Below are 23315 nucleotides of genomic sequence, written 5' to 3'. Positions count from 1 at the left end.
AAAGTGGGGACTTGAAAACCTTTGACTTTCACAACTACCCATACAAAAGACTGAGAGCTATGCAGTCGGAGGTGACCAAGTTCTGAAGGAGCTGGAGCCAACTCGCTGGTCCAAACTTATTTGTCCGAAGCAAATGGCATATTGAACAAAGGAAATGTTGCCAATGGAGATGTTGTGTGGCTGTGTGACCAGAATGCACTACGAGGGCAGTTCAAGCTTGGCAGAGTCATCAGCACGACTCCAGATGATAAAGGCGTTGTAAGGGACGTCAATGTAAGAATTTTCCCGAGCTACTGTGTCCCTGTCACGAGAGCTCTGAAAGGCAAGTCAATTCCCAAAATCAGGAGGGAAAAGATCCAAGCCACCGTCCTTCACAGGGACGTCAGGCAGCTGGTTGTCCTATTACCTGCAGAGGAACAGGCAGAAAGTCAAACGCAGCAGGGAAAGGAGAACCAAGTTTGCCTTTGAAGCTGTCGATCTTCACACCGTTTCCAGGCGAAGATCGAGTGGGAGGTGTGAAGTCAAACTAAAGAAATAATTAATAAACTCATGTTGCAAACCGGAAAGGAACCTTTCGGCAGTCCGAGTTGCCGCACGGACTATAAAAGATGTGGCACACAACATCAATAAGGAAGTGAAGCGAAGACGCAAACTGAAGCAGTGCTTAGCGCAAAAATATCCAACCCCGTGCAAACAGATCTACAAACGCCAGAGAGGCAGCCGGTAAGACACCAAGCCCATCAGGAGACCCAGCGGACAATTGAAATGAAATGTTTGTGCAGGCGATAGCCGCTAGTGTTAGCCACGGGGCAGAACCGGCAGTGCGGTCGTTAACCTTATAAATGCCAGTGTGTGTCGTGTTTGATTCTCATTCATAATTTAATGATGTCATGATTGTTTAAGTTAAGAACGTGATTGTTGAGTGAGCTTATATGTTGCAGATAAATTAGTTAAAATGATTATGATATTATATTATTGTGGTGACATTATTTAAATGAAGTAAATGTAAAATATTTAAAATCTGAAATTAACTTAATGAAATCCCTAAATGCATTAATAACAGTGGGAGAATTTATGTTGCACTTTGTTTAATTTAAGAGGAAAAAGGAAATAATTGTTAAAAATATATTTTCCAGAACATTGTAAAAACAATCTTTTTCTTGTTTATTGTTTCAAAAGGTTTTTCACCTACTTGCTTGCTTGCAAACTACCTACTTACCTGAAACCTTAAAATCACAAAATAAAAGAAGATAAGCGGAAAAGAAAAGTTTAGTTATTGAGTGAAGTCCAGCAACTCTGGGTAGATGTCCAACTCCTTCAAGTGGAGATTGCACAAAGAAGGGGAGAACTTGACATGTATGTATGTTATGATTTGGCGCTATACAAATAAAATTGAATTGAAATGTTTTATTTTTGTAGTTCTTCAATTGCATAAATACAACAAACTATCATTATATCTGTATAGTAAACTTTATATTTAAAATGATCTTCATTTTATGGGCCAAATGGGTTTTGTGGCTGCAGATTAATTTTATTTGGGTTGAGAGGGGAAATATTAACATAGCTCTGACCTGTAAATGCTTACATGGGGAGTGTGTATCACAGTTGTGGTGATTAGCCTGCAGCTGAGACCTGGGATTGTGACTATGTGTGTATATTCTCCCACAGTGGATTAGGCAAATTGGACACTCTAAACTGTAATGGCCAGGGTGTGACCCCACCTTCTGCCCTACGATTGACACCTGCACCCCTCGCAACCCTCATGCGGAGAAAGCAGTAAACAATGAATCATTGGTGTATACACCACTATAACAGGAGACTGTGTGTGTGTGTGTGTGTGTGTAACATCCATTTATTTACCATCTTTTATTCTTTTATGACAAATCTAGAAATTACAAACATTGCTCAATTGAAACATCCACAGTTTGAAAAAAAAAAACTTAAACTGAGCAAAAACTAAAATGCAACTTAAAAAGGTGACCGGTCAACCTGAGGAACAGTATACAGATGATCACCTGATCTGGAGGAGAAGACCTGAAGCACAGGGGGAAGTACTATTACTTGTCTATTTGTCATGTAAGTTAATTTAGCTCTATTTAAACATTGTTTTTTTTATATTTTGACTCACTCTTTTTATTGAAGAGAACAATGAAAACCTTGATGAACCTTTGTTTTCATAAAAAGGTCCTTTAAAAAACTATTAGTAAAAGTATGTGCACCATCACTGAGCTCTTAACTGGCTTCAAATTATTAGATGAAACCAATTTAAATATCACAAAAACAGGTTCAATGCTTATTGTTAGGAAAAGAGCATTTATACAGGATCAAACTTTGGTGCCAGTCAGTAGCATCACATTTGAGTAGAAAAATAATCATTATTTCTGTTCTCTGTAGTAGTTTTAGTCTGTTTCATCCCCCCATCTTCATGTCATCCACAGTTTGAAGTGAGAAAAAAAATCTTGTGCATGAAACGTGATTGGAAGGAAGAGAAAGCCCTGAAACAATAAATCATCTTCTCAAAGGATGCTGATGGACTGATATGATTTGGTGTGGTGATCAGAGGCTGCACTCGAGCAGACACACACAGACAGACGGCCATCCTCAACCTTCATGAGTACACAATGCTTTGGAGGCTGGCTGAGTGATGGAGGCAGGAGAAGCTCAGGTAAGTTCTTCTAGCACCTTGCTGCAGAAAAAGACACGAGTCCCTGAGCAGACAATACCCATTCTCCTGCCTGTACTCATCCCTGTCTGCACTGCTCTCTCTCATGTCCTCACATCATGCTCTTACCCAGAGTCAGGATAGGACAAGTGCAAACAAGATGTTTGCTTGAGGGGATATTGTCACCATAGAGTTGTACATTTACAAAAAGAGAGTACCCTAGAAGACTGCTGCTGGGAGCACTAAGAAAAACACAACTATACACTTTATTTACTCATAATATTATTACTTTTCCTCTACACACTACTAATACAGGGATAGAGGGATGTAGAGGGACAGGTAGGGGGCACAGGGACAGAGAGACAGACTGGTGAAGGAGGGACAGAGAGACAGACTGGTGAAGGAGGGTCAGTGGGAGGTGAAAACAGAGGAGACCCAGAGGAGAAGAGAGCATTTAGGCACGCTCTCCACGGATACGACGTGCCAGCTGGATGTCTTTGGGCATGATGGTGACGCGCTTGGCGTGGATGGCGCACAGGTTGGTGTCCTCAAACAGACCCACCAGGTAGGCCTCGCTGGCCTCCTGCAGAGACAACAAACAGCAGAGTTCTGTTCAAAAACAGTAGGTAAGTGGGAACTGTTTGTTACAACTGTCATAAAATATAGAATTAGCCAATGGATAAGTCGAGTTTTCTTCTACCTCGTGCTTTTTTTCTTCCTGGTCACTGTCCGTTTTGGACAATACCGCCCCACACAAGCAGCTGTTGTAACTGCAACAGCTTACAAAAGTGCAGAGTGAAAATGAACCAAACCATTGTTTGGCATTCCGGGGACTATCCTGGTGTGAATGCACCCTAACATTCAAAATGTAATGTTTTGTTTGCCATCTGTACAAATTCTGACAATATTTCTGTCACTCAGTGGGAAAGAGGCTCCATTTTCATTCTCAACATGAATATACTTTAGGGTGTAAAAGGGAAACACTTAAGGTAAAGGTAGTCTATTACCACTTTTAATAAAACTAACAACTTTATGCAGCAAGACCCATGTAAATGGTTGGGATTTGGAGTTATTACTTTTTACCTGTACTTTAAAAGAAGGTTCTGCTGTCATCTTCAGAGTTAATATACTGAGATTTACAATTAACAGTATCAAAGTGAACAAGCCTGAAACACAGACCTGCAGAGCTCCGATGGCTGCACTTTGGAAACGCAGATCAGTCTTGAAGTCCTGGGCGATTTCTCTCACCAGGCGCTGGAAGGGCAGCTTGCGGATCAGCAGCTCAGTGGATTTCTGATAACGACGGATCTCACGCAGAGCCACAGTACCAGGCCTGTGTCAACAATGAATGAATGAATAAAACTAGGGATGCACGATATATCGGCATTAATATTGTTATCGGCCGATGTTCGTCATTTTTTAACATATCGGCATCGGTTCAATGAGTAAAACTGCGCCGATTTTAACAACCGATGTTTATACCCGTCTAATTGCTGTTTGTGTATGTGTGTCGGGAAGGGGAGGCCATGCGGCATTTGTTTGGGCTTATGACAGCGTCAGTGGCGCAAGCGCAGCACAAGATGTGTGTGTGTGTGTGTGTGTGTGTTGAGGAGAGAGAATGTCAGCGGTGTGGGCGATTTTTCAGGGTGTCAATTGAAGATACGCAAAAAGCATTATGCAACACTTGCAAAGTCGAGGTAATGCGAGGAGGGTTCCGCGTCAAGTCATTCAATACCACAAATTTGATTATGTCATTTGAAAAACCGTCACCCTGAAGTACAGAAACAACGGCAGGAAGCTAACGCTAGTAACATTAGGCGGCAGACAAAAAGAAAGCAGCGCAGCTGGGACTCGACCAAAGGAAGACAGTGGCCAGGGCAATAACGATCAAGGTAATGGAAATGATTGCTCTTGACGACCAGCCGAGGGTTCCGACGCATATTGAACCCCGCAACAACCTGCCAAGTTGGCGCTACTTTTCCGATGTTTTGCAATTGAATAAATATCTGGTTGCCATGAATACTGGCAAGTTTGATAAAGTATTTTAACATGTTTTTTTTATTATGGCAGCTCTTACTAGAGCTTGTCAGGTATTGTTTCTCATATTTGTTGTGTAGTTTTATTGTTAAGGGAAGTGGCACGGTTGTTGTTGCCGGAAGGAAGGGTTGTTGACTTTATTTACGTACCCAGTATAGACGCCCTTATCTCGGTTACAGTAACTTTGGCAGGGTATTATTTTTATTTATGTTCATGTTTGTAATTTATGATCCAAACTTTCTCACAGGAGTTTAGTGAGTTGAGGGAGACACACTTGCTACAAGTGGTAAAGGTTTCTAAAAACCTTTACTTGTAGTTGGTTACTTGTGTCTTATGTGACCTTGTTATTTGGAGGTAAAACATGTTTTGAAAATAAAGGAAGACATTCAAAAATTCAGCTTGCGTGATTTTCATTCTGTACAAACTTTTATCATCTCAGAAACTTTTTTTTAAAACATATATCGATATCGGTAGATATCGGTTATCGGCCATAGCAGCAATATTAATATCGGATATCGGTATCGGTGGAAATAGTCATATCGGTGCATCCCTAAATAAAACCAACCCTTGTAGAGTCTAAAATCTAGATGTGAAGTGTTTTAAAAGACTTAGTATGTACTATTTATATCTGTAATTTACTCATGGTTTAATCTACACCCGGGCTAGAGGCTGTTGGTGCTTGACTCACCTGTAACGATGAGGCTTCTTCACACCACCAGTGGAGGGGGCACTCTTACGAGCAGCCTTTGTGGCCAGCTGCTTACGGGGGGCTTTGCCTCCAGTGGATTTACGGGCAGTCTGCTTGGTACGAGCCATGACTAGTAGAGATCACCTGTGTACAACGACAGATAAATAAGACACTTTGAATAACAAACTAGAGGGCAGCATTACACTTCTCAGTGTACAGGTTGCCGAACATTATCATTAGAAGAAGGCTGTACAGTACACTAATAGGTGCAATGCTGCCCCCTCTACAGTTTGCAGTTTTCAAGCACATTTGACTTATTCTTCTGGATCACTACCCTTCGTGGTTGTTCATCACAGAGGTTCGATCTTCCCATCACAGATCAAAGTCCTTCTTCTAAAAGAGTTTCTGTTGTTCCATATTCTTACATATTGACCAGGCCTCAAACCTTGTAGGTGATCAAAGCATAGTTTTTAAATTCCTTGCAAACCTAGACTTTATAATTGCCCGCTATAAGTCACCTTCTAGGTTTGAAGTCTGTCAAGTGAACTGTTGGACGTAAACAGACAAACGGAAGGACAGACAGCGATTAGATGCTGACTTTTTCTCTACTTCTCTTGGGGTTTATTCTCACCGATCGCTGGTATATCGTCATGGGAATCAGTAATGTCTACTTTTCTTTGCTTAAAGTCATCAAAGGACTATTTCCTTTAATAGGCAAGTGTTGTGGACAGACAGAAACAGACGGAAAGGCAGTTTGACAAACAGACTTTCATTGAATAAATGGAGAAATTCACAGCCAACCATACGTGAACGTATTGAACCAGGGCACAGTCCTTCGTCTCCATAAATAACATTTTTAGTCAGTTTATATTCTTTCATATTGCATGAAGAAATGTCAAACACGGAGCTAATTATTTTCAATATGTATAATGAAACGCAATTCAAAGTTTCCCATTGCAGAACAAAGTATTATTGCCCCATAAAAATAATGTCATTATGGACATGACAGAGGGAGACGAGACTTTAGCATCAATGTCTGTCTTTTCTTAATCAGTTATGAATTCCATAGCGGCATCTTAGATCAAGATCATTAACATAAAAATGATATGTTTATATTAAGTTTTATATATATGTATTTATTAATTTATTTATTTATTTATTTTCAAAGTATAAAAAAAGTTGCGCAGGAGACTCTCAAAGTAAGAAAACTTTAACATACAGACATCCCCAAACACCGTGAGACCAGCAAGTGTCAATCAAAGAGAAAGTGGCGATATTACTGGCTGCTAGACCAATGCGGACTTTAGCAGTTAGCGAGTGCACCAATCAGCATGTAGTGGGCGGGCTCTGCAGCTGCCTTCCACTGTTGCTATGCCCGCCCACTCTGCTCTCGTGATGGCAGCGGTTTGATGCGCGAACGAGATAAAGAGCCAGAGCAGAAGAGCAATGGAGTGCCACACAAACAGCTTGACTTTTACTGACAACTGTACTTTTGGATTTTCAGAAAACAGGAAAACAAGCATGAGGAATGTTCATAGAAGTCACAGATGGACATTCGAAAGCCAAACGACCCACAATGGTTGCGTAGAACCGAGCTGAACCGGCGCATAATTTGAAACGGAATTTGCCCTCACTTCAACGGCTCCAGGAAAGACTGCATTTCACCGTCGTTTCAACAGATGCGTGTGTCTTTTTAACACACGACGAAAACAAAGGTTATCCTTTGTGAAATGCGACTACAAGTACAATATGTCACAACACAAAAAAATCAAGATTATACACAGGCACCGTGACACAGTTTGAGTAGCTTACCGAGCGTCTGAGGCGATTTGAAGTCGTGAGAAATGTGTTTCGCTCTTCTCTATTTTCTTCGTATTCACAATAGGAAGCAGAGTCCAGCGGGAAAATGGCCGCCGCGTCAATCATCGGTCCCATAATGCAGCAGTGTTTGTCACTGTCGTCAGGGATTCAACAACACACTCAGTGTTTGTAGATAAACCATATCATTTGTGACCACGTATATGAGAGATATGTAAGTAATGTTGACAGTTTCTCATTTATGATATACATGTAACATGTAGTATGCAAAAGTAACACTGAAAGTACAGTTGTACTTTGTGACAGTCAGTATGGAGCGTTTCAAAAGAATTCATGCAACTTTTAATAAGCTTTTATCTATCTGAGAAGTGATAATATGATGTTATTTGTCTGCTCATGCAATAAAAAAATGCCATCGATAAAATACCTGGCTGAAGGAGTGCTCAAACCACTGGTGCTAATGGAAGGAGGATTATAAGCAAACATGGCATAAATACTGTTTGCATAGTTATCTTCACTTAATCAACATGAGACCTGACATTTGAACTTGGAAAAAAGCAACAAAGATTAAAACTAATTAAAAGATCAGGTGTCTGCAGGTCATGTGTAACTTCTGAATCAAATCAGCTGAAAGTTTCTTGACTAATTTAAGTCTAAACAAATGAAAACTTGAATTATTCTAAAATGCTCAAGTGTCTACAAGTGTCTCATACCATACAGTCCATTCAACCACACAAATCTGTTTATTATGTTTTTATGTGAATTCTGGGGTACAAATATGTTTTAAAAAAATGCCTGAAAACAAATCAAAACACAGTAGAAAAAATAGGTTTACATATTAACCTGAGAGAGGAACCAAAAGTCAAAAACATTTAAATGGACATAATAACATGGCTGAAAATCAAGACATGATCAACAAAGTTCTGCTACATTTATGCCGCTCGTAGTCTGTCAAATCATGCAGTGTCATTTTAGCACAATGTTCTGACAACAGAATCAAACTTTAGTTTTTTACACTTAAAAGTAACAGTAGAAATACACCATTATTGCAAAAAATGAGAAATGACTACTTTTACAAATTAAAATGGACAATTAAAACAAAGACCCACTGTATCAACCTATGTGTCTGAAGGTAAAAATGTCTAACTTTTACTTCCTATACTTATTTCATATCATACTATTCTTGGCTTACAAAAAACACCCTATTCATGAAGATAACATGGCATTCCTGTGAGCAAGCTAGTAACAAGTGAGGACCATAACTGTGATTCCTAAGTTTCAAACATACATGACAATATCTCTAAGGAAACACTGCTACTAGTAGCACCAAAGAAGACATAATCACACATTTTACGGTTATCACAATCATGATACATATATGTATATATGTATATAAACATACATATATATAGAGAGAGAGCCTCAAACCAAACCACAATTAACAGGGGAAGGAAAGTGATGGAAAATGGAGGATGAAGGAAAACATTTTAAGCACGCTCTCCACGGATACGACGTGCCAGCTGGATGTCCTTGGGCATGATGGTGACACGCTTGGCGTGGATGGCGCACAGGTTGGTGTCCTCAAACAGACCCACCAGGTAGGCCTCGCTGGCCTCCTGCAAATGGCAAAATCAAAACAATTTCAGGTGAAATAATAATAAGATGATATGAATTAATTAGTGGGTTTTAACAATGACCATGACAGACCTGCAGAGCTCCGATGGCTGCACTTTGGAAACGCAGATCAGTCTTGAAGTCCTGGGCGATTTCCCTCACCAGGCGCTGGAAGGGCAGCTTGCGGATCAGCAGCTCAGTGGATTTCTGATAACGACGGATCTCACGCAGAGCCACAGTACCAGGCCTGTGTCAACAATGAATGAATGAATAAAACCAACCCTTAACAGTGCTAAACCTACAGCTGCTTGTAGAGTCTAAAATCTAGATTTGAAGTGTTTTAAAAGACTTATTTATAGGCCTTTACAATAATAACACTGAATTATAATGGATAACGTGGGAGGAAATGATAACTTCTTATCTTATATCAACACCACTATCTAAAGCAAGGAGCTGCAATTGTTTTAGTGAGTCTTAACATTGATGTTGAGTTATTGTGTAACACTTTTCTTCCTAGTAACATTTTAATGTTTGGGATTAAGTAAGACCAACCTGTAGCGATGGGGCTTCTTCACACCACCAGTGGAGGGGGCACTCTTACGAGCAGCCTTTGTGGCCAGCTGCTTTCGAGGGGCTTTGCCTCCAGTAGACTTACGGGCAGTCTGCTTGGTACGAGCCATGACTTCTAAAGATCACATGAAGATACAGATCAATATTTGCTTCAAATGTAACAATCCGTGTGTAATTGATCAAATCAAATTCTTCTTTTTAATTCAATCTAACTTGTGCATGAACTTGTTAGTTTCTAAGTTTGAACATGTAAACAAGTTCAGGAGCATCTTTTCTCCGTGTTACTCAGTGCGGCTTTAGTAATGACTGTAGCTCGAAGGACAGCGAACCTGTCGAATCATGGGACAGATGTTTCTCATGTCAGCCAATCATTAACATGAGACGAGCCCGCGAGGCGGAATATTGTCAACCTTTCAACCAACCAACGTGCGTAGACCAGCTATTAAATCCCGCCCCTTGCGTATGGGACGTGGGTTTGTTCCATTCTTCGCACTGAGCTTCCCGGTCGCGCACGAGCCTTAATCTTTTATTCAGAATGAGCTATTTTCAAGGAAAACTAGGCGTCCCCGCCCGCGCCGACTGCCCAGTGTAAACACACAAACGCACCCAAAGACGATGGCTGTCTGCTGGTTTGGAGAGAATGTAAACGGAAAGGAAAAAAATCGTTGTAGGAAACGAGGAGGTTGATGATAAAAACGACGAGAGAATACAAAAACCGCGACATCAAAGTGGAATTTACTTTTTGAAAACGACACTAGACAAGTCAAGGGATGAACTGATGAACAAAATTTTGTCAGATGACCCCTCACTTTAGGCGCATTTCCGAGTTGAATTGGAGCCGAGCTTTTAGGTCCCTGACTCCTCGATCGGGCACATAATAGCTCGACTGCTCTGCATTTTCTTTTTCACCGAAAATAAACTAAAATCACGTCAATCCAAGAAGTAATGTCACATTAAACGACAGATGGTAGTTTTATCAATATAGTGATACCTACCTTTGGAAACTTAATGAAAGACTGCAGCTTCAAAACAGAAATGTATTCTTGAGTCTCTTAAGCGTTGTTCTCGCAGTAAAATGAAGGGAGGGGAAAAAAGGAAAAAGTACATAGAGCAGTCAAAGACACGTTTCCCATGATGCACCTGGAGCAAACATATGACACACATGCAGCAACACAGTAAACATCAACATGACCTCGCTCTTCTGAAATGTCGTACTTTGTGCCCCTTAGTCGTAATTACTGACAGTTTTGTCAGTTTAATAGTTTTATTCTAGTTTTTATCGTTAAAGAAAAACGGTACATGAAGCACTAACGTGCTAGTGAGACTATATATATATATATATATATATATATATATATATAAATGTATATATATATATATGGATACTGTTTGTATTGAGCCTTTCAATATTATATTCATATTTGTAATAACATGCATTTTATTATAAATATATATATATATATATATAAATACAATTTTACACGGATATTGTCTTCAAGGTCATTTACAAGCATACATTATTCAAACAATTTCATAATCAGAATAAATCTTTTTTTAGCCTTATAAACGAGGGAAAATGATCATTTATAATGCTGATTTTTTAAACAGTTACACTGTCACTCCTGCAGGTGTCGCCACCACATCTCTTCCAGCGTTTGAGCACTGATGAAGAAGAAGAAGAAGCAGAAGCAGAAGCAGAAGCAGAAGCAGCGTGTCTGTCTTTAGCTCGTCCTCCAACATGGCGGCCACCAGGAGGTTGAAACGCGTGGCGTCTTCACAGCCAGGTTTTCTACATTTCAAGTCATTTTCAGACTCCACAGAGTCGGTCAGCAGTCGACGAAAACGTGTGAACAAGAATAAGAAGAAGAACTGGAATAAGCACATCGACGTAAATGACGTGGATGAGTTTTTAGAGGACATCCGGCACCAGGAGAGGACCACAGGGTACGTTAGCACCAGCTAACTGTTACCTGTTACCTGTCGTGTCTTCACATGCGTTTAAACACATTTTCTTACGCGGCACAATATAACACAAAACAGTGTCACAAGCTACACTTTTTCGGACTGTATCAAATACTTTGAAGTACGCGTTATTATTACTTTGTCTAGTTTACTCGTCTTGTTGGAAAGCTTCGGGCCTGTTGGCATTGTTTCCGTTTTTGTTGTTGTTGTCTTAATCTGCGTGTCATTTTGTAATATCTTGAAGCTTAATTATATCTTCAGACGTTTGAGTAGTTGCACTTCAGTTCTGCAACTACTTTATTACATGTCATTTAGCAGACGCTTTTATCCAAAGCGACTTACAATGGAATTGAATACAATCAGCCAGGGGTAGAGTCGAACTTGGGACCTTTGCGACCATGATGTCTTTCGCAAACAGGGTACCGGTCTTAACCACTGAGCCACTCCACCCCCAGTGAATCCGTATCACAACAAATGTCTTAAGGCCCAGAAATATGATTCAAGAACTGAGTGTGTCCACGTTAAATGTTTTTGTCTTATTTCAGGGGTTTGCTGTCTGAGAAATCAGATGACACTTTGTTCTTTGTGGATGTTGGACAACCAGAGAAACCTGAGTCAAAGGGTAAATATGTCATGTTGTATTTGGAATTATTGTGTGTTAATGACTAGAATTTCTTTTAGGACAGACCAACTACATTATCATTTGGAATTGTGTGTTATTGACTAGAATTTCTTTTAGGACAGACCAACTACATTATCAATATGTAGTAAAGTATAATATAGTATCATATTTTCTAAAATGGTACAGGTTCAAATTAAATACCTGACTAACTGAGATATGTGCATGAAGTTATTTCATTTTTTTTCTCTGTAAAGCTGCAGAATCTGAAGAGGGGAAGAAGAGAAAAGGGAAAACATCTCAGCCTCTGAGGATAGACCTGATACTGCAGCATGACTCCCTCATTCCACCCCCTAAAGAGTAAGTACCTCCCACAGCCTTGTTCACTTATCTGAAGTAACCCGAAGTAAGGTTGACAAACAACTTTCAACTCGAAAGTTGTGGGTTCAATTTCTGGCTCAGCTAATCTACTGATGTGTCCCTGGGCAAGACACTTAACCCCAAGTTGCTCCTGACAGCTGTGCCGTGTGAGTGATAGAGAAATGCGCTGCACACAGATGCGCTGTATCAAAGTGTGGATGAATGGCAAAACTTTGAGTGGTCATCAAGACTAGAAAAGTATGGTGCATTTAACTGTATGAGCAGCAGGCTGTGAGACCAGTGCACAGGGACAATTTACAAATGACTGCCCTGACAAGTGCGACCCGAGATGCCCTCTCATTTACTTTTTCTGTCTGAGCCCAACCGACGATCAAGTATTTGTTGTTGGAGCCAGACCAAGCTTTATGGTGATGGAAAAGTAGGCAGAGAGTAGTGCTGGGCGGTATACTGGTTCATATTGAAAACTTATATTATTTATTTGTTATGTGAATTTTTCATTGAGAAACAAACATTGTGAAGTGAAGAGGAGAAAGGCATAAGTAGGCCTGTTGGAACGAAATTTTGGGAGTCGAACATAATTAGAATGTTTTAAAAAATCAGTGATAATCGAATGCTGTAATTATTATCAAATGTTTATTTTTTTTAATATGTGTGTGTGTTAAAAGGTGGCGACGGAAGCCCAGCCTATTTTCCATGTGAAAGAAAATGCTTAGCTCACGTAGGACCCTCACAGAACAATAACGTTTTCTGAATTGCGATAATCTTGCGCAGATCACCACTTTGAGTCTGTGCAGGCAAGAATTGCGTGTATTTGTTCCTGCCTCTACATTGCAGGGTTTACAGCTGCTCATCAGAATGCTATTACGGACACTGTAAGATATAATTCTCAAAACGACTGAAGTTTAGACGAGCCAAACTACCGAAAACGTTGCCAGATGCATCGGCGACACACTCGAGTAGAACATGATCACATCACTCTCCATCACCAAGGACAGCGCGCGCATGTGTGTGTGTCTCCCTGTGTCTCATTGACACATTACTGTGTATTATCTCAAGGCATCTTTAGATGATGTCTTTGAGTGACAGTTCACACAATGAGCAAGCACTAGACATAAGTCAGATATAATCCTTGTAACCCTTTCAAGGAAGAAATGTTAGAAAAAGCCTCATGGACTCATTCATGTGCTCCCAGTATTTCCTTCATGGGGATGTGAAGATGAACACCTGAGCTTTTTCGTTGACCTCCTTCTGCCCTACGTAAATAAGTTTTTGTATCTCATCTGCCTTTCCCACCAGCGTGCTGGCCTACCAACAACCAAATGCCAAGAAACTCCGTCGCATTGCCCAGAAGGCCGAGCAGCTGGCCCGTAAAGGAGTGGTTCCCCGGAGGCAGAAGCGGCTGCTGAACATGAGGCCAGTTGACAGAGTGGCAAAGAAAGCAATGACGGAGGCCAACAACAACCCAGACAGAGAGTTTTATGACATATGGGGACAAAAAAGTGAGTGGAATGTCTGTGAGTGTGTTCTCTCTGTCGCTCCTCTTCCAGTGATGATCCCATCCTTGCGCTCCCAGTATTTCCTTTATGGAAATGTGAAGACCAACATGGAGCTCAGATGATTGTTGTGTAAACGGTCATCTGGGATCTGAGGAAACTAAAGAAAACTTGAGTTTAAAGATGTGTGAAGATCTGAATGGTTGAAATCAATAGATTACAAATCAACTTAAATAATGTTATTGGTAATATTGTGTACAGTATATTTATGATATGCATCTCCTTTGCTTTTAATCCATCATTTAAGAAGTAAACAAGTTGCTTGGCCAAAATCGCTTTTTCCATGAGGTTATATTCTGTACAGTGCTTTATTGTATGTAGATCCATATTTTGGCATGTCTTGAGGTAAACTAGACTCATGACAAAACAGTAGGCGGAATGGATGAGATTCAACTCTATTGTCATTACTCAAATACAAGGTGTGTGTGTGATACTGTGTGATACTGTGTATTGCCCCCTTTAACATCAATGATAGCTTGAAGTCCTTTGTGGTAGTTGTGGATGAGGTTCTTTATTTTCTCAGATGGCAAAGCTGCCCATTCTTCTTGGCAAAAAGCCTCCAGTTCCTGTAAGTTCTTGGACTGTCTTACATGAACTGCACGTTTGAGATCTCAATGATATTGAGGTCTGAAGATTGAGATGGCCACTCCAGAACCTTCACATTGTTCTGCTGTAGCCAATGACAGGTCGACTTGGCCTTGTGTTTTGGATGTCCAAAAACATTGCATGCGCAGCTTCCGGGCTGATGAGTGCAAATTTTCCTCCAGTATTTTCTGATAACATGCTGCCTTTGTAGCTCACACATCCCCAAAACATCAGTAATCCACCTCCATGTTTCACAGTAGGAATGGTGTTCCTTTCATCATAGGCCTTGTTGACTCCTCCAAATGTGATGTTTATGGTTGTGGCCAAAAAGTCATCACTCCAAATTACTTTGTTCCAGAAGTTTTGAGGCTTGTCTCTGTGCTGTTTGGCGTAATGTAAGTGCGATACTTTGTGACATTTGCGTAGAAATGGCTTTCTTCTGGCGACTAGTCAATAGTGTACCCTTTCTGAGCCACAACTGACAACAACCTGATAGAGTAGTTCTTAACTAGGTTGGCACAGGTCTCCTGAGGGATTTTGGCCTATTCCATTGCAAATTGTTCCAGCTGGTCCAAATTGCGTTGTTTCCGAGCATGGACATTCACCTTGAGCACCCGCCACTGATTCTCAATAGCATTGAGGTCTGGGCTCTGTGTGGACCATTCCAGGGCCTTGGTTTTGGTATCCTTCAGGAACTGTTGGACCAATTTCGATGTGTGCTTCGGGTCATTGTCTTGTTGGAAGACCCAGCGATGACCTAAGGATAGACTACGAGCAGATCTCTGCATATTAGTCCTCAAAATTCCAACATCATTTTCTTTTTTCATGATGCCATGCATCCGAACAAGGCTCCCTGTGCCCGAGGCTGCAAAACAGCCACAGAGCATGATTCAATTCAATTTTATTTGTATAGTGCCAAATCATAACATACATTATCTCAAGGCACTGTACATAGACAACATCAAGGAGAGCAGAGAACCCCAACAGTTCACACAATGAGCAAACACTAGGCATCAGTGGATAGAAAAAACTCCTTACAGTGGAACTGTAGTCCTGTCCATGTCTTATATGAAACAAGAAGCATTTAGGTGAAGACATACTAGTTTAGACAAATAGCTAACTGGTTAATGATGAAGCTCCTTATCCTTTAATTGTGGTTTGTAACACAGGCAAAGATTCAGCCGACCCATGGTACCTTCAACAGACTGGCAAGAAGCCTGTCAAGGTGAGATGATTGATATGTTTTCTGGTGCACATGTGGTGTTTTTTTGTTTGGTGTTTTTTGACTTTTATGGATTCTGTGGTTTTGTGCAGCGTCCAGAGAAGATGAACGACAAACCGTCTGTTATCCCTGCTGTGGAGGTGATCGCCCCTGGAGGATCCTACAACCCAGACTTCTTCTCCCACCAGGTAACATCAGTGTCTACTGTCTATGTACAAATCCAAGCTTCCCACAACTATTTTGACCATGGTGGCATTATGTAGTTGGTTGTGGTTTCTAGTACAAGTTAATGCCAGTGACCCACTTACCCACAACATTCCCTGATTCTTAACTAGAGCGGCATATGATTATTTTCATTATCCATTCATCTGTCTTATTTTTGTGATTAATTGCTCACAAAGTTTTTTTTCTCCTTAAAATATCACAATCATATACAGTCTGTTTGTGTCTCAGCCTCAAAGCTGAGCTCCAGTGTTCAGTCAAATCATCAAAATATTCCTCAACCATTCTTGTGCTGATGTCACAAGTTGACATTTTCGGACACCGGGAACAGCATGGAGGCGGCTGAAGCGAGGCTAACGAGAAACAAATAGTCCACAGTTTGGGATCATTTCTTACACAACCAAGAAAATGTCCAAATGTTGGAGATTAACTCATGTTTTCAGGATTTTAGTCTTTATAACTGATCTACAGTTTGGCATTGTTTGATTTTAATTTATTCTACTCATGACTCTTCCAGTGATTACACTCTCTGCCAATCAGTGGCCGGCAGTCTGTCCGTGGGGATGTAACGATTACCGGTATGACGATAAACCGTGGTAAAATTCCCGACGGTTAGTACTACCGTTTCAAATTTTAATTATCGTTAAAACCGTGATTGATTACCGCAACTGATGACCGAAAAACTCAGTGATACTGCTCATTTCCTGAAGAAGCAGCGGCACCTGAACGGCACTCGCTCAGAAGCGGGCGTGCATGCGCAGTTTCCACTGTCCTGTGACAACACGGCTGAAGCCACCTGCGCTCCAGAGATTTCCCCCCCAGTAAAAAAACAAAAGTCTGGGCATATTTTGCATTTTTAAATGATGTTGACGGTAAAATAATTGAAGACAAAAAAAAAACTCCGCGAAGGGGGTAACGCTTCCGTGACCACCACCCACAACTTTTCAGCGAGTGTAAAGTAAGTCAACAAAAACGGGATTTTGGAATAGTGGGAAATGTCATGGTTTGTCTGTAAAACGTTCCTATTTTCTCAATAAAGGGAACCTAAGTTAAGTGTTACCTAACGTTACTCCTGTAAAAATACATGTTATTGGGCGCTATCAGCGAAAGCGAGTAGTGTGTGCAGACGACACGTACCGTAGCAGAGCAAAATATGTTTGTTTCTGTGTTTTTTATTTTATTTTCATGCTTTGTACGACCGCTGCTACTTAATTATTATCCGACAGAGTGAGGACCTGTGTGTCAGTCAGTCAGATGATAATTAATAATAATAATAATAATAATAATAATAATCATCATATAATATAAAATATATTTTTTTAAATAAAACTTTGTTAAAAGATTTCAGTGTGTGTGTTCAGTACTTTTTGAACACATCTAACAATACCGTGATAATATTGATAACCGTGATATTTTTGCTCACAATAACCGTGATATGAAATTTTCATATCGTTACATCTCTGTCAGCTTCACCTATAGTACCAGCTAAGCATGCTTGTTACCTCGCTAGAGCAGGTACTGGAAAAGTTCGAGGTACATTGCTAATGTAGACTAGCAGAAGTAAAAGGAGTGCCGTGCAAAAACTGTATAGTGGAAATGCGTCATATGTAAGAGCAGGATGCATGCAGGGAGATGAAGTGGTATAAGAAGACTTCTTTCAACTGGAGGGTTGTGGGTTCAATTCCCAGCTCTGCTAGTCAACATGCAAATGTTTCTTTGGCAAGGCACTCACCCATAAAGCTGTTTTGGCAGCCCATGAATGGGTAGGAAAGATGTGTGGTACTGTATGAATGGGTGTGAATAAGTGAACGAAATGAAGCGTAAAGCAGCGTTGAGTGATCATCAGGATGAGAAAAGCGCTGTATAAATACAGACTCTGCTCACACAGAATGGGGAAAGACCGCGTGGCTTCTATGTTGTCGTCATGTGTTTCTCTGCTCCCTCACTGTGAACACAGGCTCTGCTGCAGGAGGCACATGAGGTGGAGGTGAAGAAACAAAAGGAGGAAGACAAAGTAGAGAGACAGTTGGCGGTCAATAAAGAAGACACAGCTACAAAGGTACACATGGTGGTCCCCTCGCTTCATTCATGCAGTGTAAATGCAGTGGAACCTTTTTTGCAATCTAATGTAGGCATTTGTTTTCTGCAGGAGACAATCCTGAGAGAAGAGGTGCAGGGTCTGGTAGAAGAGGATAATGAAGACGACGAAAAAGCTAACGAGGAAGAGGAGGATGTGGCAGTGGGGGGCATTGCACTGTCACAGAAAAAAACTGAGAGGCAGCGGAAGAAAGAGAAGACGGAGAAAATGAAGGTACACAAACAATTCATACTTCTATGAAAGGCTTTAAATTAACAGTTAACATTTCATTCTATGAATTACACATTCATAGATTGTTTGGATATTTGTTCCAGTTGTTGACGAACCACCGTGTTTGAATCCGTAAAAACTGAGACTGTCGTATTTCAGTCTTTAGAAATAATGAATCAAGACAATAATAATTGTTCCTGCGTTAGATTAGTTTTCCTTTTTTAATTTTTGTGTTTCCAGTTAAGAGCAAAAGTCTCAATTTCTTCAAAACTGTACATAGTGTTGCAGCACACAGTGACTTTGAGAAGATGGCATATCGTCTGTCGCTCCATTGACTCAACTGTTCCTCTTCCACACACCAGGAGCAGCAGCGGGCGTCTGACAAACGGCAGACGGACCTACAGCAGCAGCTCTTCCAGCTCCGCTCCATCAAGGCGTCTCTCAAACAACAGGACCAGAAAACACAGAGCAGACAAACACAGCGCAAGGCAAAGCAGGAGGCCCAGAAAAGCCAGCCCAGACGTCTTGGCAGACTCAAGTAAACCTGACGCTCACCTGTTCATGTCAGTCATTTAGTGTATTTGTATGGTTAATCAAAATAATTATGTGGGTCTGCACTATTCCTTTATATTGACATGGTATTAGGCGTGTAACCAGAGGGTTGCCAGTTCATGACACATGATCAAGGGCTGGGTGCCCACGAGCAAGGTACCCAACCCCCCCATTGCTCCCTGGGCACAGATAAGACACTGTTCTTGCTCCCAGCTTGTGTGTTCACTAGTGGTGTATTTAAGAAAAAAGATGGATTAATGTCAAATTTAATAATAAGACTAATTCTAAATAATTTATCCATCCTACCTATAAACTTGAATGTAAGATTATTTGATCAGACTACCTTAGTTCAGCTTACCTGGCTAAAAAGGTTTGATTGCCACAACCTTCAGTTTCCAGCTGGCCATCTAATGTTGAGATAAAGGGTTGAACACACTTCTTAGATATTGTAGACTTAAGCTGAAATCACTGGCCACCATGCTCTCAGAGCGGCCTGTTGGCTTCTCTGCAAAGTGGGCACCACTGACACATCGGTACCTAATAGCACTTTTCCACTGTTCAGTTGTTTCATTGTTCAGAGTGTTTTCCGTTACCATCGTATTGCCTCAGCGTGGCAGAGTCCACATGCCATGACTGCATGAAAATGCCCTGTTGGTTATTTCAGCAGGGGGCAGTGTGGTCCTTGATTACACGGTGAATGCTTGTCTTCTGTCTTCCTTTGCAGGTTCCAGCCTCAGGACCTTGAGATTCAGTTGAGTGACGAGCTGGCTGGCTCTCTGCGACAGCTCAAGGTACTCGACCATCAGTCATTTATGCTCATCCACATTAGGGCTGTTACTTTTTATTTGAAATGCTGTAATACTTTGAACGTAGGATGTAAAGTTCACATTCAAACTGTAATTACCTGCTTGAAATAGTGGTTATTTTGACCGTTCATACTTAACTTGCATTAGTATCAATAATCAACGTACAAACTGAAAATAAATAGATATGTCATTTGAATAAATGGATAGTAAATATGAGGAAGCAAAATTCTAACACGTGAGGAAGTGTATTCATTGACAAACAGAAATTGAAGCCACTGTTATATACTGTATAAAAATACTCAATCTAAATGTATTCAATTACATTTTATTTGTATAGTGCCAAATCATTATCTCAAGGCACTGTACATAGACAACATCAAGGAGAGCAGAGAAACACAACAGTTCACACTATGAGCAAACACTAGGCGTCAGTGGAGAGAAAAAAAACTCCCTCTATTATGTCAACGCGGAGGGACAAGTGTGCTGTTGGTGGCTGCACAGTGGAGCACAGTGTTTTACAGAGGATTTTATATATGAAGCTAATGTGCCGGATAAAGTCAGCAAACGTGTGTTCATGTGTTCGCACCACTTCACATCAGTATTTAGTCAGCGACGCACAAACACACACATTGTTAAGAAAAGGTCACACAGAGCTCATAACTGACCATTCTGACACGTCCTAAATAAAAATATTTGTTCAGTACGTCCTCCATGACCGGAGCACAGACTCAGTCTGATACAGTCACATACAGCAGCTGTATGCAGCTCGCCGCTGACGATCAGCGGGGCTGCACTCAGTTAGGGGCATAGGGACATCTGTATCAGACCGGTGACTGTGCTCCGAAGACCTTGCCACCGCTGATCGCCAGTGGTGAACTGCCTAAACAGTTGGACAGTGTTCGGCTCGATCCTTATGTAGGACGTCTCTTCCTGTGACGGCACTCTCGCTGTTTTCTGTGCACGCTGCCATGTTGATATTGTCAGAGAACTAGTGGAGGGAGGAGGAGACGAATAGAGCTGTAAAGCGCAGTAAAGAGGACAAATCAGAAACCCCCTGGAAGAAGTGGGTGTGTGTTTGCCTGTGTCTCATTTGCATATAAAGGGACCATGCACGAAAACCGAGCGTTCCGAAAGGGGCGGGTTTAGCAGGGTTATTGAACTGCTATGATGCTTCATCCTTATGGTATTTTGACCAAGGCATGTCACTGACATGTTCATTAGGACACCAGGAAACTATTTTAATGGGGGAAATAGGGTATAATATGTCCCCTTTAAGTCTAACTTGTAATACTGTGTCTCTGCAGCCAGAGGGCAGCGTCCTCAAGGACCGCTTCAAGAGTATGCAGAAGAGGAACCTGATAGAACCTCGAGAAAGAGCCAAGTAAGGACTTGTTGTTGTGTAACATGTCATCAAAGACGTCTGATGTTGAGCTTCATGAGGTGTGCACTGATTAAAACACGTCTCTCCCCCCACACACAGGTTCAAGAGGAGGCACAAGCTGAAGTATGTGGAGAAGAGGGCTTTCAGAGAGATCACTTAGGACCAGAATGTGACCCACAGACCACAGGAGCGGAGGATCGTGGCAACATTCAAAGCCACAAGTGCAACATAATGGAACGGTGTATATACATGAATGACTGCTGATGACCTGTCTGTCCTTTTCTGACCATCACGTCTTATTACCAAATAAATGTCAACAACAAATATAATTCTGTAATTTGTAAATCTGTGCACCTGTGTTTATTCACCATGTTCCAAATGATATTTTCTGTTTTTTTAAAAGTTGATGCAAATAGTCGGTGTCAACTGTTTTTCAAAAATAGAAACTTTGAAATGCACTGTTCCAAATGATTAAGCACAACAGTCTCACAATGTTTTATAGGTTGTAAAGAACTGAAAATGGTCATTTGTTGAATTTGTGGTGTTAGATTCACTGAAATCAAAAGCATCTTAACAGGTCAAACTACATGTTAACATAGGACCTCTTATTTGATGGCAGCTTAACAATTATTGCATCCACTGAACCTGTGAGGTTTTTGGAGAGCCAGACGTCAGAAGAGTTTCCCAGAGCTGCTGCTTGGATGTGTGCTGCCTCCCACCCTTCAGATCTGTTGCTTGATCCTCCAGAGGTTTGCAGTTCTGCACAAACCTTAAACCCGGCCACTCCTAACCAATGCTCACAAGCAGAAATGGCTGCAGAGGGTCCAGAAATACAGTCTTGTTCACCGATAAGTGCATGTAGGCGTGGTTGTTTGGGTGACGGCCGCCATGTCCCAACGAGGATGTGATGTCAGCAAGGAGGGGGTGGAGTTGAGCTTTGGGCTGGAATCATGGGGAGAGAGCTGGTCGACCCCCTTTAGGGTTCCTAAAGGTGTAAAAGTATGTAGAGTTTTTGACTGCTAGGGGCATACGAGGAGTGAAATGGTGTCGGTCCATCCTCCCCCGAGAACCTCCGGCGCAACCTCAAACTAAAGATCTATGAGGGAGGGAGGCTACTCTGACACCCTGCAAAGAAACTCTCCTAAATCTCACACGTTAAATGGATGCAAGAACGGTCCTATGTTAAAGTGTGACCAGTTTCGATGTTTTTGAATGAAATAACTTTTGTTTTCAGTCAATGTGACGACCTAATGCTGCGTTTCAACTAACGATGGCAGGAGCAACACGTCGGCAATGCTGGGAATCTACCCCACAACCTTTGACAACCGGCCACTGAACTTAGATCAGCCAGAAAATAGTTGGACTCACACTCAGAATTTTGTGGACTGACTCGGGGTAGATTATAAATATCTGAAGTCATATAATCCCGGAACTAATGGATTAAGTGTAGATGAGGACATGAAGGATGTGTCCCTACATTATGATGATTAAACAAACTAAAGTGTGAATGTGTTAATTAATTCCAACCTGCCACTGAAACCGTCATGGCTCGCAGTGATGTGCTGGTGTTAATGACACAGAGACGGTGTCTCGTGCTGCTGGGACGTCTGTGGAACCCCCACTGACTGAGCCACCGTCCACCTGGCTGCTCAAAGACACAGTGGCACCACCTGCAGCCTCAGCAGCACACTCCTCTTTGATGAGTGAACCCATAGACCATGTCCCCAGAGAACCTCTGTCATTACAGGCTTTACAGGCTTTACAGGGTTTAGTGCAGACAGTATCAGAGTAAGTGTGGATTATGGCCACCCTTCATTTGTCAATCAGTGTAATCAATAATTCTATTTTAATGATGTGGATTGAATCTAATGTATGTAACATCTGTTAATACATTTAAAAAAACATGGTGATAGAGGGTGATAAAAGTAAAAAACTATGATCTGATAATAATAAGAGGCAACACAAGTCCATTGACGACAGTTACAGAATAAACACAGAAAGGTTTTCTGTGCGTTTGTGGCAGCAGACGGTCATTTGTCCTCATGTCCTCTTCACGTGTGAGACGTGATGTTGCCAGGTTGTCTTGGCCTTGGGTGGGATGGATTATGTGTATGTGTGTGCCATTGCAGTCACTCATTACATCCAACAAAATAGATTAGTCCTCATCCAGTCTGGGGAGTCCTAGATTTTTCCATTAATTCCAATGTTTCCTAATGTGTTGCTGAACATGCTGCACTCTTGTTCACTGTGACCAGCTGTGCTATCGGTTTTACCTGCTTGTTGTTGCTCGACAGAGCAGTGAGACTTGGATCTTCCTCATGGGGACAGAAATCAA

The 23315-nt window shown here is 41.3% G+C and overlaps 3 protein-coding genes across 5 annotated transcripts; 1 reads left to right on the top strand and 2 right to left on the bottom strand.

The window, feature by feature from the left end:
* Window positions 1-1851: 1851 nt before the first annotated feature.
* LOC122773244 (histone H3.3A) lies at window positions 1852-7315 on the bottom strand. The gene is made up of 4 exons (XM_044031758.1): window positions 7200-7315; window positions 5388-5531; window positions 3842-3995; window positions 1852-3245 (listed from the first exon to the last, which is right to left on the bottom strand). The coding sequence occupies exons 2-4, from the start codon at window positions 5513-5515 to the stop codon at window positions 3117-3119; spliced, it is 411 nt and encodes a 136-aa protein (XP_043887693.1). The 5' UTR covers window positions 5516-5531; window positions 7200-7315; the 3' UTR covers window positions 1852-3116.
* Window positions 7316-7925: 610 nt separating this feature from the next.
* On the bottom strand, window positions 7926-10500 carry LOC122773243 (histone H3.3A). 2 transcript variants are annotated; one of them, XM_044031757.1, is made up of 4 exons: window positions 10385-10500; window positions 9372-9501; window positions 8913-9066; window positions 7926-8821 (listed from the first exon to the last, which is right to left on the bottom strand). In XM_044031757.1, the coding sequence occupies exons 2-4, from the start codon at window positions 9497-9499 to the stop codon at window positions 8693-8695; spliced, it is 411 nt and encodes a 136-aa protein (XP_043887692.1). In that variant the 5' UTR covers window positions 9500-9501; window positions 10385-10500; the 3' UTR covers window positions 7926-8692. The 2 variants fall into 2 exon arrangements, with proteins under 2 accessions (XP_043887692.1, XP_043887691.1); XM_044031756.1 differs by having other exon boundaries at window positions 9372-9504; window positions 10385-10499.
* Window positions 10501-11090: 590 nt separating this feature from the next.
* On the top strand, window positions 11091-21309 carry nop53 (NOP53 ribosome biogenesis factor). 2 transcript variants are annotated; one of them, XM_044031986.1, is made up of 12 exons: window positions 11091-11333; window positions 11897-11973; window positions 12234-12330; window positions 13648-13850; window positions 15659-15714; window positions 15804-15899; window positions 17891-17992; window positions 18083-18244; window positions 18604-18779; window positions 19518-19584; window positions 20904-20980; window positions 21080-21309. In XM_044031986.1, the coding sequence occupies exons 1-12, from the start codon at window positions 11128-11130 to the stop codon at window positions 21138-21140; spliced, it is 1380 nt and encodes a 459-aa protein (XP_043887921.1). In that variant the 5' UTR covers window positions 11091-11127; the 3' UTR covers window positions 21141-21309. The 2 variants fall into 2 exon arrangements, with proteins under 2 accessions (XP_043887921.1, XP_043887920.1); XM_044031985.1 differs by having other exon boundaries at window positions 12228-12330.
* Window positions 21310-23315: the final 2006 nt, after the last annotated feature.

This window comes from Solea senegalensis, linkage group LG8, assembly GCF_019176455.1.
Source record: "Solea senegalensis isolate Sse05_10M linkage group LG8, IFAPA_SoseM_1, whole genome shotgun sequence".
NCBI lineage: Eukaryota > Metazoa > Chordata > Actinopteri > Pleuronectiformes > Soleidae > Solea > Solea senegalensis.
The sequence above is the reverse complement of the archived record's forward strand: the minus strand, read 5'-3'. Positions and strand labels throughout refer to the sequence as shown.